Genomic DNA, 13,139 nt, shown 5'->3' with positions numbered 1-13,139 from the left:
AAAAAGTCAGCACAACAAAAATAAACTCCAACTAAACTTGGTTCATATCTGACCCAGATGGACTGCAGATTATAACTTCTTACCTGAAGTTCAGTTCAACTGATGCCCAAGTAATAATACTGATAAGTATGTCAAACTTTAGGGCGCTATCAAGAGAAACACCTAGGCTCTTCAGCTCTGAATAACAATGTATGGTCATACAATGTACTATATGGACTACCTACAGCCAGCTGTTGATTGATCATAAAAATTATAGTACTGAAAAGAGCCATACAAGTATTACACTGCGCAGTGCGGTAACACTGAGGTGGCTGAAAGACACGATTATAGTAGAGAAAAGAGCTCTGCTGTTTGCTACCACAAATCTGATAAATGTTCCATAATATCCAGATTTCGCTGCAGATAGAGCATCCTTACAGTTGTGTGTTTGTGTGTGATAAGTGTTCTTATGAACAACATGAGTGATAACTTTGTGACAACATTTAGATTTAAGAGCAATAGAAAGAATTAGATGTGGAAATGTGGATTGTTACCTTTTCCCACTTCATTTAGAGAGCCAAGGTTTGACTTTCATTGAGGGATCGTGTATAACGAGCTAATTAAACTGATTCCCAAAAAACGTTCCAGATACTGGGGGAAAAAATCATCGCTTTTGTGAAGACTGAGCTGAAGAAGATCCAGACAGATCTGAGTCCAGATGACCTACAATGTTTTAAGAGTCATTGTGAGGATGATAATGTATTACAAAGTGTGGATGAAGAACCGAGTAAGAGCAGCAGAGAAGCATTTGTGACGATTACAGTGGACTTCCTGAAGAGAATGAAGCAGAATAAGTTCACTGAGTGTTTGCTGAGAAGTGAGAATTATTCTCTAAATTTTTATGGTGATAAAACATTCAACAATGTCTCAAGAAATGGCCAAGAATACATGCAAAACATGTGCACTTGATGAATCCTTGATTTGTGTGTGTGTATCACTCAGGAACTTGCACTAGGAACTTGCAGTGGCATCAGCATGAATTTAAATCTACACTGAAGAAGAAGTTCCAGTGTGTGTTTGAGGGGATCGCTAAAGCAGGAAGCCCAACCCTTCTGAATCAGATCTACACAGAGCTCTACATCACAGAGGGAGGGACTGCAGAGGTCAATGATGAACATGAGGTCAGACAGATTGAAACAGCATCGAGGAAACCAGACAGACCAGAAACAACAATCAGACAAGAAGACATCTTTAAAGCCTCACCTGGAAGAGATGAACCAATCAGAACAGTGCTGACAAAGGGAGTGGCTGGCATTGGGAAAACAGTCTTAACACAGAAATACACCCTGGACTGGGCTGAAGACAAAGCCAACCAGGACATCCAGTTCATATTTCCATTCACTTTCAGAGAGCTGAATGTGCTGAAAGAGGAGAAGTTCAGCTTGGTGGGACTTGTTCATCACTTCTTTACTGAAACCAAAGAAGCAGGAATCTGCAGCTTTGAAGACTTCCAGGTTGTGTTCATCTTTGATGGTCTGGATGAGTGTCGACTTCCTCTGGACTTCCACAAAACTACAAACCTAACTGACCCTAGAAAGTCCACCTCAGTGGATGTGCTGCTGATAAACCTCATCAGGGGGAAACTGCTTCCCTCTGCTCGCCTCTGGATAACCACACGACCTGCAGCAGCCAATCAGATCCCTTCTATCTGTGTTGACATGGTGACAGAGGTCAGAGGGTTCACTGACCCACAGAAGGAGGAGTACTTCAGGAAGAGATTCAGAGATAAGAAGCAGGCCAGCAGGATCATCTCCCACATCAAGACATCACAAAGCCTCCACATCATGTGCCACATCCCAGTCTTCTGCTGGATCACTGCTACAGTTCTGGAGGATGTGCTGAAAACCAGAGAGGGAGGACAGCTGCCCAAGACCCTGACTGAGATGTACATCCACTTCCTGGTGGTTCAGGCCAAAGTGAAGAAAGTCAAGTATGATGAAGGAGCTGAGACAGATCCACACTGGAGTCCAGAGAGCAGGAAGATGATTGAGTCTCTGGGAAAACTGGCTTTTGATCAGCTGCAGAAAGGAAACCTGATCTTCTATGAATCAGACCTGACAGAGTGTGGCATCGATATCACAGCAGCCTCAGTGTACTCAGGAGTGTTCACACAGATCTTTAAAGAGGAGAGAGGACTGTACCAGGATAAGGTGTTCTGCTTCATCCATCTGAGTGTTCAGGAGTTTCTGGCTGCTCTTCATGTCCATCTGACCATCATCAACGCTGGACTCAATTTACTGGAAGAACCAACAACCTCTCTGAAAGCTGAAACAAGAGAATCTGCAAAGCAAAATACTTATCAAAGTGCTGTGAACAAAGCCTTACAGAGTCCAAATGGACACCTGGACTTGTTCCTACGCTTCCTCCTGGGTCTTTCACTTCAGACCAATCAGACTCTCCTACAAGGCCTGCTGACACAGATGGGAAGTAGCTCACAGACCAATCAGGGAACAGTCCAGTATATCAAGAAGAAGCTCAGTGAGAATATGTCTGCAGAAAAAAGCATCAATCTGTTACACTGTCTCAATGAACTGAATGATCATTCTCTAGTGGAGGAGATCCAACAGTCCCTGAGATCAGGAAGTTTCTCCACAGATAAACTGTCTCCTGCTCAGTGGTCAGCTCTGGTCTTCATATTACTGTCATCAGAAAAAGATCTGGATGTGTTTGACCTGAAGAAATACTCTGCTTCAGAGGAGGCTCTTCTGATGCTGTTGCCAGTGGTCAAAGCCTCAAACACAGCTGTGTGAGTAAATATGTCCTCATCCTTTTACTGTAAAAATCTGAATTAATGAAAATGTATGCCATTTGACCATTAAATTAAATCCTTATCAGTCCTCAGAGTGAGATATATGAGTTTGTCAGTCATCTGTGGTGAAGTGCTTGCTATAACTTGGAATTGGTCTTTCACGTACTTGTGGAGAAATTTTGGCAACAAAGTCTTGGAAATCATCAAGCTTTTTTTGGCAAATGTGAGAAGAGCCATTTTTGTGTTAGGGTTAGGGTTACTTCATATGATTGCTGATATTATTGTTTTTGCTTATTTTACTTGCAGTCTAAATGGCAGTAACCTCTCAGAGAGAAGCTGTGAAGCTCTGTCCTCAGTTCTCAGTTCCCAGTCTTTTAGTCTCAGACAGGTGGACCTGAGTAACAATGACCTGTATGATTCAGGAGTGAAACTTTTGTCTGATGGACTCAAGAATCCATGCTGTGTACTAGAAACTCTAAGGTCAGAATTCAGACTTTGATATTTGATGTGATCATTGGATGTCTTAATTGAATGTCTTGAAATTTCATTATTGAACAGACAGTGAAATTGGTTAAATAAACACATGTAAATGTGTTTGTTCTTTTTCTTTGTCTCATTTTTTTAAATAACTTTGCACTGTTCAATCTCGAGATTTTTCTGTATATTGTATTGATTGTGCATGGCCATTTCCTTTCATTGCTCAATCATTTATTTTTAAGTAGTCATTTTTGTCCTCTGCGAGATCATTACTTCAGCAGTAATTCAGTTGACAAAATCCTTAAAGTTTTGTTTCTATTTTTAGGTATGGAGGTTTTTTTCAAGAATTGCGTTATTCTTATTATATATTATTATATAAAGTGTATCCTGTCTCTTACCCACTAAAACCTGGGGGAGCACTCCAGCCCTGCTTTCAACCTGAATTGATAATCAGTTTAGAAAATGGATTAAGTAATTCAATTACAGTCATGTTTTAGTTAGGCCTGGTTGACATGTCTTTTTCAGAAGAAGCCCCACTATTTGCTTAAAGTATGTGTGATAGAGCATAAGGAGCATCTGTGGTGCTATCCTGCATGCATATAAGTAAGTAAGAAAGTGATATCACTATTACTAAAGTGATCAATATAGCAGAAAAGAAATCTTCCACCTCATTATCCTCTTCAGCTACCCTGTCTGTAAATCATACATTAAAACAGATTTCACTGCCATCTTGTGAACCTTCCCTTTCACTCTTGTTGCTATCTTGCTATGATTGACTTTCTCAAAGGACCTTGCCACTGTTTTTGTTGGGGATAGACCCTATCAATTTGATAACTCTGAATTCACCAATATAGGTCAAAAACACTGGGTTCAGACAAAACCATGTTATCTTTTGATTTGATTTGACTTTTCTCTTGTATATAACCGAGGCAGTGTAGACTGTCAGAAAAGAAAATCACTCAACCACCGGTACAGATATGTGGGTGGCACTTGGTTCAAAATCAAATTTCAAGTAGTAGAAGGCTTCACTATTCACATAAACTCAGTGGATAGAAAAAAAAAACAGTGCTTCAGCTTACATATTATTTTTTGTTTGTCTTCAGTCTGTCAGGCTGTCTAATCACAGAGGAAGGCTGTAGTTCTCTGGTCTCAGCTCTGAGCTCCAACCGCTCCCATCTGAGAGAGCTGGACCTGAGCTACAATCATCCAGGCGACTCAGGAATGAAGCTGCTATCGGCTGGACTGAAGGATCCACACTGGAGACTGGACACTCTCAGGTATGGTGAGAATGTCTGATAGAGGAGGAAGAGCTGGGAAAATTCCCTGTGTCCTTAAAACACTTAAACTCCCGTTTATTTCATGCAAACATGACATGAACAGTCAAACACAGGAATAGTTTTCTATTGCTTAGAACACCATCTCTACTCTACTTTAAATATTTATGAGATATGAAATAAATATTTATTCTTGACTAACAATAATGATAACTGCAAGGATTTGGTTGATGAAGATGGCGCTTGTGTTCAGCTTGGCTGCTGTTGCTGCTGAGTGTGTTTGTCAACTGCTTCAGTATATTGTTTTTTATCTTGTCATCTCATCTGTTGTATATTATGAAGGTTTATTTGCTCCTCGGATCTACAGTTTACATATATTGTTGAGTATCAAACTATGTATGGAAAAAACTTTTGACAGCTGGTAGAGCTACCACAAGGCTTTCCCTCCTCCATTTGTCTGCCCTCCTCCCTCTCCCGACTACCTGTACCTGTTCTTCGCTCCAAGCAGAATCCCAGGAGCAAGAACAAATGGTAAGGAGATCGTCTAGAAGGGTTGGTAGGTCTGGTGTCCGGGCTAAAAGGAAATGGACCCGACAGAGAGGATTTCTTCCGCTCCATGGTAGAGAACATCTCCGGTATCTGGTACTGGTTCCCCTCCAGGACGCTGATAATGCCGATCGGTTATCACCTACCCGGGTTTTCGCCACGGGCGAACAGAACGATTACCTCGATCGGCGTCAATTCTGGAAATGCGGAATTTTTTTCACCTTAGCCTGGTATTCTACAAGACCACAGTTCCACAGCTAGGGGTACCGGGAGACTACGTCCTCATTCCAGGTGTCTGCTATCAATTCCCCATCAGTCAGCTGTTGATGACGTCAGACTGTCACCTCTGCTTCAGATCGCTCTCCTAAACGCTCACTCTACAGCCAATTTGTACTGAATGACTTTTTTTTAGCAGTAATAGTCTGGACTTCATGTTTCTCATGGAATCTTGGCAGCCGGAGAATGAATGTATCCACCTTAATGAGGTCTGCCTGGTCGGCTGTCGCTTCATCGGGACTCCGCGTTTGGACCGTCGTGGTGGTGGTCTGGTCACCGTTCACCAAGATAATTTTTCTTGCAGGGTTATGGATTTTCCCTTCCTTTGAGTCACAACTTCTTATCAGATATATTTTATTGTGTTTTAATTTACTGCCCTCCAGGCCCTGCTGGTGTTTTTTTTCAAGATTTTACAGACTTTTTATCTTCCATTATTAAACTGGAGAAGATCTTAATGATTGGGGATTTCAACCTGCATGTGGATGATCTTAGCTGTAGCATGGCCTGTGACTTTCTATCCATTACAGACTCTTTTAATTTTATTCAGCATGTCTCTGGACCCACCCTGTTAAAGGCCACACCTTGGACCTTGTGTTTTCTCTTGGCTTAGACATAACTAATGTCTGGATTAAGGACATACAAATGAGTGACCATTCCTGTGTTACTTTTAATCTTAGCTTCCCTCTGTACACACCAACCTCTAATCTCATGTTCCATAAGCGGTTCATAAATCAGGACGTTGCTTTGAAGTTTTCTAATTTGTTGGACCCTCATGTGATCAGTGGCTGCACTGATGCTGATGCTGCTACACAGTGTTTTAACAATCACTGCTTGGAGATTTTAAATTCAGTGGCACCTATGAAATCTGTCATTGCTGCCTCAAAAAGAGCTCATCCATGGATAAATGATGACGTAAGGAAGGTCAAAAGACTCTGTAGAAAAGTAGAATGCCTTTGGAAATCGACTAAACTCGAAGTTCACAGGCTCCACCTTAGGGAACCTTGGGTTTCCGTACATAAAACTATAAAAACAGCCAAATCACGATATTTTTCTCAGTTAATCTCATCAAGCAGAGAAATTCCAAGGTACTGTTTGACTCCATAAATTCTATTGTTTATAATGTCCGTATGAGCATTGGTTCTTCAATACCATCTGTTTGTGCCTCTGAGCCACCTCCCCGTCATTTACTGTCAGTGTCAATGATTAGACTTGTAGTCAAGACCACCTAAACCGAGACCAAGACAAGACCAAGACCAAGTCGAGATGAGACCACGACCGAGACCAAGTCGAGATGAGACCAAGACCAAGACAAAAAAGTCTTTAAACTGCAGCCAGATGCTGCTTCATTTACGAGTGTCAGGCATATTTATGTGTTTTTGCTTTCGCACAGCCCTCCTCACCGCTGTCTACTGTCTCACTCACTTACTGAGAGGACAGACGCACGCTCCACTTGACTGTCGTGTTCATCACCCTCTCTGTTTATATATATCACATATGCAGGATACCTTAAACTAGTTTTTTAATTAAGCAGCAAGGCAGAATAAAGTCGGGGCTGTATCAAGACACAGGGACTAAAGCCCAGTTCAACAAGACCCAGAACTGATCCAGAATTAAAACAGGACTACAACAGTTCAAAATCAGGACTACTTAGGACTACTTAGGACTTAACCAAAACAGAACCAGAATCAAAACTACATGATAGTTGCACTAAAAATCATCATAGACCTGCACTAAACTCATTTTTTAATTCTACCAAAGTACACTATTTAGATTCAGGAAAGTTTATATAATTATTTACCCTTGTTGTGCAAACAAGCCTGCATAACTTAATAAATATAGAATTTGAAAAGTAACAAATGGTATCTAAAAAGAAACACTAGGTACTAGATACATGTTCTGAGTTTTGGGAAACAACCATTTGACTAACATGTGTGTCTCACCTGGCTCTTGTTCCATCTCTGTTCTGTCCTCATTCTCCTCTCCATATCCCTCTCTGTTCCTCTCTCTCTCTCTCTGTGCTGACAATCAAACCAAACACCAACATCATCAAATATACAGTTGTAACCAGATATTTATATACTCTTCAGCTAAAAACACAAACACTTTTTTAATTGGAACACCAAATCAGACTAAATGTTTATTTTTTTAGTTTGATAAATATAAAAAACATATTTGTTAAATTTAAGAGTAAAATTGTAAAAACAGACGTAAATCATCTGTATTTCTTATTTGAAATGGCACCAAATTGTATTCAAAATTGAGCCACACTTATGGAGCTCCACAGTTCTTTTCCTGGTGTTTTGGTTGATATCTCTTGATTTTCCCATGTCAAAGAAACAGGCTCTGTGTTTTGGGGGTGCCTTATATGCATCCACAGATGTGCCACCAATTTACTCACATGGACTCTACCAACCAATCAGAACCTTCTTAAGCTCAGAATGGAATGGTCTGGAGTTTTCTCATTAATTAACAATAAACTTAGTATACATGTACTCCTAAATTTGATGAAAGTGATACAAAATAGACAGCTCTCTCTCGCTTTATTCTGACATTTAACTAATTGAAAAGATATTTCAATATTTATTTATCTAAAACAAAACAAGTTTACTCTAAATTCATATTTAACAGTGAAAAAATGTTTTTATGTTTTCTCCCTAAAGTGTATGTAAACATCCGGTTTCAACTGTGAATATACTGCTGTGTATTGAAATTCCTCTTGTTTTGCATAGAAATATACTGAACAACATACAAAGCATCATATATAAAATAACATCTACCTGAGATTTTTCTGTGAAAGAAGTTCCTTATGTCCATTGTTGTGCTCATTAGTACATAACTGAAGCCGATTTAGAGTGCTTTGTTTAGCCGTGGAGGGTAACAACTGAAAATATGAAATAAACACACATGTAAGCTAAGACTCTAAAAAACAGCATTGTTGTTGTTCGGCTTTTCATTTCGCCATTTGTTGATTCACTCGAAGAGCAAGTAACGTAATATGGGTCAAGTGATCAGTTTGATATCAATCTTTTGTGATACACCATCATATTTACATTATTTGTACAGTACGAATGATTTGCTTTGGTTCCTGGTCAAACTTAAGCTCTCCTCTGTCTGCAGCAAACTTGCAGGCAGCAGCTTCTCTCCCCTCGCTCACATGCATAAGTGCTGTGCTCAATCGTCCAGTGCCTGAGCTCGGATCATACCAAAATTAGGGGGAATTTACAACGGTGCTCTATGTGCTTGGAATATTGTGTGTAGTTTTTGTTTTATACAGTTGTCAGTCAGGCATCTAACTATGAAACAAATCACACTCCAAAAGACCCTGGGCTTCTGAAAAAAATGACCCGGTCTTAAGCCATTCACCCGCTCCGCCGATGGTTGACTCCAAATTCCCCCGAACACTATGTCGATCTGACAGAGCAAGACCGAGACCAAGACCGAGACCAAAGTCTGTCAAGACCAAGACAAGACTAAGACAAAAGTCCGTCGAGACCAAGACAAAACCAAGACCACGTAAAAGTGGTTAAAATGACATTCTACCTGCTGGGCTGTTTAAAAATGCTCTCTCTGCCATTGGCCCATCTATTGTAGAGATATGCAATGCGTCTCTTTTAACAGGCGTCGTCTCTAGGTTCTGTAAGCATGCTGTTGTTGAGCCCATATTAAAAAAGAGCAGTTTGGATCCAACTCAGCTTAAGAATTATAGGCCTATCTCTAAGCTTCCATTATTGTCGAAAATTCTGGAAAAAGTAGTTACAGATCAATTTACCACTTTTTTAGGAAAACATGAAATTTATGAGAAAAGGTTTCCGTAAAAGTCACTCAAGAGAAACCACATTACTTAAAGTCTCTAGTGATATTATGATGTCAGCTGACTCTGGAGCATTCACAGTCATGGTTTTGTTGGACTTGGCATCTGCCTTTGACACCATTGACCATACCATCCTGATTAACAGGCTCCGGGACGTAGTCTGGCTTTGAAGTGGTTTCAGTCGTACCTCTCCAACAGATCTTTTAGTGTTTTTGCAAATCAGTTTATGTCACATTCTAAGGATCTGATATGTGGGATACCGCAGGGTTCAGTTCTGGGTCCTATCCTTTTTCTCCTCTACATGTTACCTCAAGGACTTACAATTAGGCAGTTCCCTGAGGTGTCTTATCACTTCTATGCTGATGATATTCAGCTCTATTGCTCTTTTAAGCCGATGGAAGTCAATAAACTGTCCTCTTTAATTAAATCTTTAGCTTCCATTGAACAGTGGGTTGGTGACAACTACTTACAGTTGAACTCTGACAAGTCAGAAACATTAATTATTGCCCCCGACAGCCAGATATCTCTAATCAAACAGCATCTTGGTTCTCTTGGCTCATCTGTTCACCTGAGCCTCAGGTACCTTGGTGTGATATTTGATTCTGCCATGTCCCTAGAACAACACACTCACGAGTTAATTAGGAATTGCCTTTTTCAGCTAAGAAACATCTCCAAACCACAAACGTTGGTGTCTAAATCTGAGTTAGAAATGGTTATTCATGCTTTTGTTTGATCCTGCATAGATTATTGTAACAGTCTTTTTCTTTGTTTGAGCAAAAGGAATCTTGACCGTCTCCAGTTAGCCCAGAATGCTGCTGCAAGGCTTTTAACTAAGACACAAAAAAGAGAGCACATTACACCAGCGTTACATTCATTACACAGGCTTCAGGTACATTTTAGAATTCATTTTAAAATCTTGGTACTGACTTTTAAAGCTTTGAATTGTGATGCTCTTGCCTACATTTCTGATCTTTTAGAGCCCCACGCTCCCTCTCACAGCATGAGATCATCTAATCAAAGGCTGTTGGTAGTCCCACTAACATGTTATAAGACCAGAGGTGATAAATCTTTTAGAGCGGTGGCCCCCAGGTTGTGGAATGCTCTCCCTCCATCATTACGTTACCTTGATTGTATTTATTCTTTTAAAAAGCAGCTTTAGTCTCATTTATTTAGATTGGCTTTTAATTAGATTTGTGCTGTATGTTTGATTTTTGATGTATTTTATGTATTTCTGTTTTATATTGCTGTGAAGCACTTTGGGGTTTTTATCCTGTGAAGAGTGCTATACAAAAAAATTTAATTGAATAACTTGCAATTTTAAGATCAATATAATGAACGTTATCTAGCCAGTGATTTATATATTCAGCTTTTTAGATCCAATTAAAATCCAACCACCCAAAAAAATCCCCTAGAGTTCTTGAAACAGAGTAATGTAAAAAGCATGAGAACACAGAACTGCAAGATAAACCCAGGGTATAGAGCAATAAACACAATGAGCACAAAGATACAAAGACACACACACACGCCGAGGTTGCCGCCACCCATTTGTATGGAAAGGACTTACCAGCTCCTTCTCTTTTCGTTATATAACTTTGCTAAATTTGACAATAAACCTGTTTAATTTCAACTTTAAGTTACAATTATTTCCCAATTTTTGCTCAAATCTTTCTCTTTTAAAAAAAGTTACTTCATCAAGTCCACAATAAATGAGATGAGCCAAGCTCATGCTTAATCAGCATCCACACTAATAAGTTAGAAGAATAAAGTTTAAAAAGAAACAGGGACTCAATAGATTGGATGCCTACGGCATTCACCCAATGAGTCACATTTCATTACATTTAGTGTCAGTGGTACTGACAGATCCAGGATCAGTCCAAATCATCAGCAGTTTGATCCACGTATGGATTGAAATGTATTTGTGAAAATGTTGGACTGTTCCTTTATCAGTGTCTAACAGTCCGTGTATGAGAGCCATGTAATGTCCTTGTTTGCATGCTGAAAGAGACTGTGCTGGTCTGATCCCCCTCTTCCTTTCAGGGTGGAGCCTGCTGGAGTCCGATGGTTGAGACCAGGTCTGAGGAAGTGTAAGTGTGTTTTTAATGTGATTCATTAAACAAAGCAGCACACATTCAACCATCATCAAAGTGTCAATCAATGAACACATGATGGATCAATAACTGCAGCTGGATTGTGTTTGTTCTCTCCATCAGATTCCTGTCAACTCACAATCGACACAAACACAGTACACACAGATCTTAAACTGTCTGACAACAACAGGAAGGTGACACATGTGAAGGAGGTTCAGTCATATCCTGATCATCCAGACAGATTTGATGTTTGGCCTCAGCTGCTGTGTAGAAATGGTCTGACTGGTCGCTGTTACTGGGAGATCGAGTGGAAAGGAAGGGTTGATATAACAGTGAGTTACAGAGAAATCAGAAGGAAAGGAGACAGTTATGACTGTGTGTTTGGATACAATCATGTGTCCTGGAGTCTGAACTGCTCTGGTGATGGTCCACAATTTGTCAGGCAGAATAACATGAAAGGATCCATCTCCTCCTCCTCCTCCTCTGTCTCTAACAGAGCAGCAGTGTATGTGGACTGTCCTGCTGGCACTCTGTCCTTCTACAGAGTCTCCTCTGACACTCTGATCCACCTCCACACCCTCAACACCACTTTCACTCAAACTCTTTATCCTGGATTTGCAGTCTGTTATCCTGATTCCTCAGTGTGTCTGTGCTGAGTTGGTGTAAAGAGTGTCCTCCTGTTAGAGAAACACTCTGACTGTTGAACAGATAGTTCAGTCTGTACATGTCTGTCTCTTTCACTCAGAAACACGTTTTCAGATTCATGGATTCAATCAGTTGATGTTTGAAACTCTTCTAAATGATTCCTTGTAAACTTCTTCCTCTTCAGTTCTTTAAAGTCACTCTGATATCTGGCACTGTTTTTTTTGTGTACAAACCACCTGCTGACCTGCAGTACATCTTTATTGTTATTGTTTCATTTATGATTAAAATTTACAAGTCATTACTTCTGTATTAGTTCTGAGCATATCTGAAGATTAGGTAGATATCTCAATAGTTCTTGTAAGCAAGTGAGAAATTTCATTTTCTAATTGTCGAGATAAATATCTGACCCTCACTTAGAATTCAAAAGAGCTCACAGGTTTCTGAAGACCTTTAGTAAAACCGTTATTCCTGCCTGTAGTCAATCATTTGGTGATCTTTTTTCGGTATTAAAGTTCAATAAACTGTTGTAAGTTTCTGAGTACTGCATTTGAGTCCCTTCATCTTCATTAGGGCAATTTTAATCTGATAACCCTCAACGATTTGTATTTAAAAAGAACTGTGAGATGAAGATAGAAGATAGAAAAGACCTTGAGAGTTGAGGCCCTGTAGAATATAACAAAACATGAAACTACAGCTGGGGGTGTATAGGTATGCACAGAACAGAGTAAACAGAGTAAAAGCAGACGTAAGTCATGCGCATGCAATGTTTTAGTAAGATGTTAGTTTGATGAATGTTTTTTCTCACTACTGATCACGCGCCCAACATCCACTCTGCACGTGCTTACACACACATATATCAGCACTGCACACACATATAGCACTGTGGCTCTGAGTTGCTTTGGTTAACATATGAGAGAATTCCCGGGGTTTTATTGCATGTTGTGAAACTCATGAGGCCCCCTTTAGATCTGCTTTTTACATTGCATGATCTCTGATGCGCATGGTTTAAATAAAGTAGCATCACAAGTGTTTTGGAGTCAAGTGTTTTTTTTTTCAGCTGAGTATTAAAAGGATCGGAGAGATTGAATGAGTATAATCTCGACAGTTGGAGGTCAATCAGTGACGAAGGTGGTGCAGGAAAGAGGCGTTGCAGCCCCTAACAACCCGAAAGAATGGATGACATTTTATTTTTGTGTACTGGACATTTTAAGTATGTGTTCCATGCCCACTTTCTT

General features: G+C 40.0%; 1 protein-coding gene across 1 annotated transcript in view; it reads left to right on the top strand.

The window, feature by feature from the left end:
* The window catches only part of LOC106456447 (protein NLRC3-like), a 17,981-nt gene extending 5,838 nt beyond the window's left edge, over positions 1-12,143 (top strand). Inside the window, exons 3-8 of the mRNA XM_013914859.1 lie at positions 628-856; positions 982-2,785; positions 3,095-3,268; positions 4,369-4,542; positions 11,210-11,256; positions 11,383-12,143. Of these exons, the coding sequence (XP_013770313.1) occupies positions 628-856; positions 982-2,785; positions 3,095-3,268; positions 4,369-4,542; positions 11,210-11,256; positions 11,383-11,915 (2,961 nt within the window). The 3' untranslated portion in view covers positions 11,916-12,143. The remainder of the gene's footprint in view (positions 1-627; positions 857-981; positions 2,786-3,094; positions 3,269-4,368; positions 4,543-11,209; positions 11,257-11,382) is intronic.
* The last annotated feature ends 996 nt before the right edge of the window (positions 12,144-13,139 follow it).

Source organism: Pundamilia nyererei, unplaced genomic scaffold (genome assembly GCF_000239375.1).
Source record: "Pundamilia nyererei isolate P.nyererei 1_Seehausen unplaced genomic scaffold, PunNye1.0 scaffold00231, whole genome shotgun sequence".
NCBI classification, from domain to species: domain Eukaryota; kingdom Metazoa; phylum Chordata; class Actinopteri; order Cichliformes; family Cichlidae; genus Pundamilia; species Pundamilia nyererei.
This window is presented reverse-complemented; position numbering and strand designations above follow the sequence as displayed.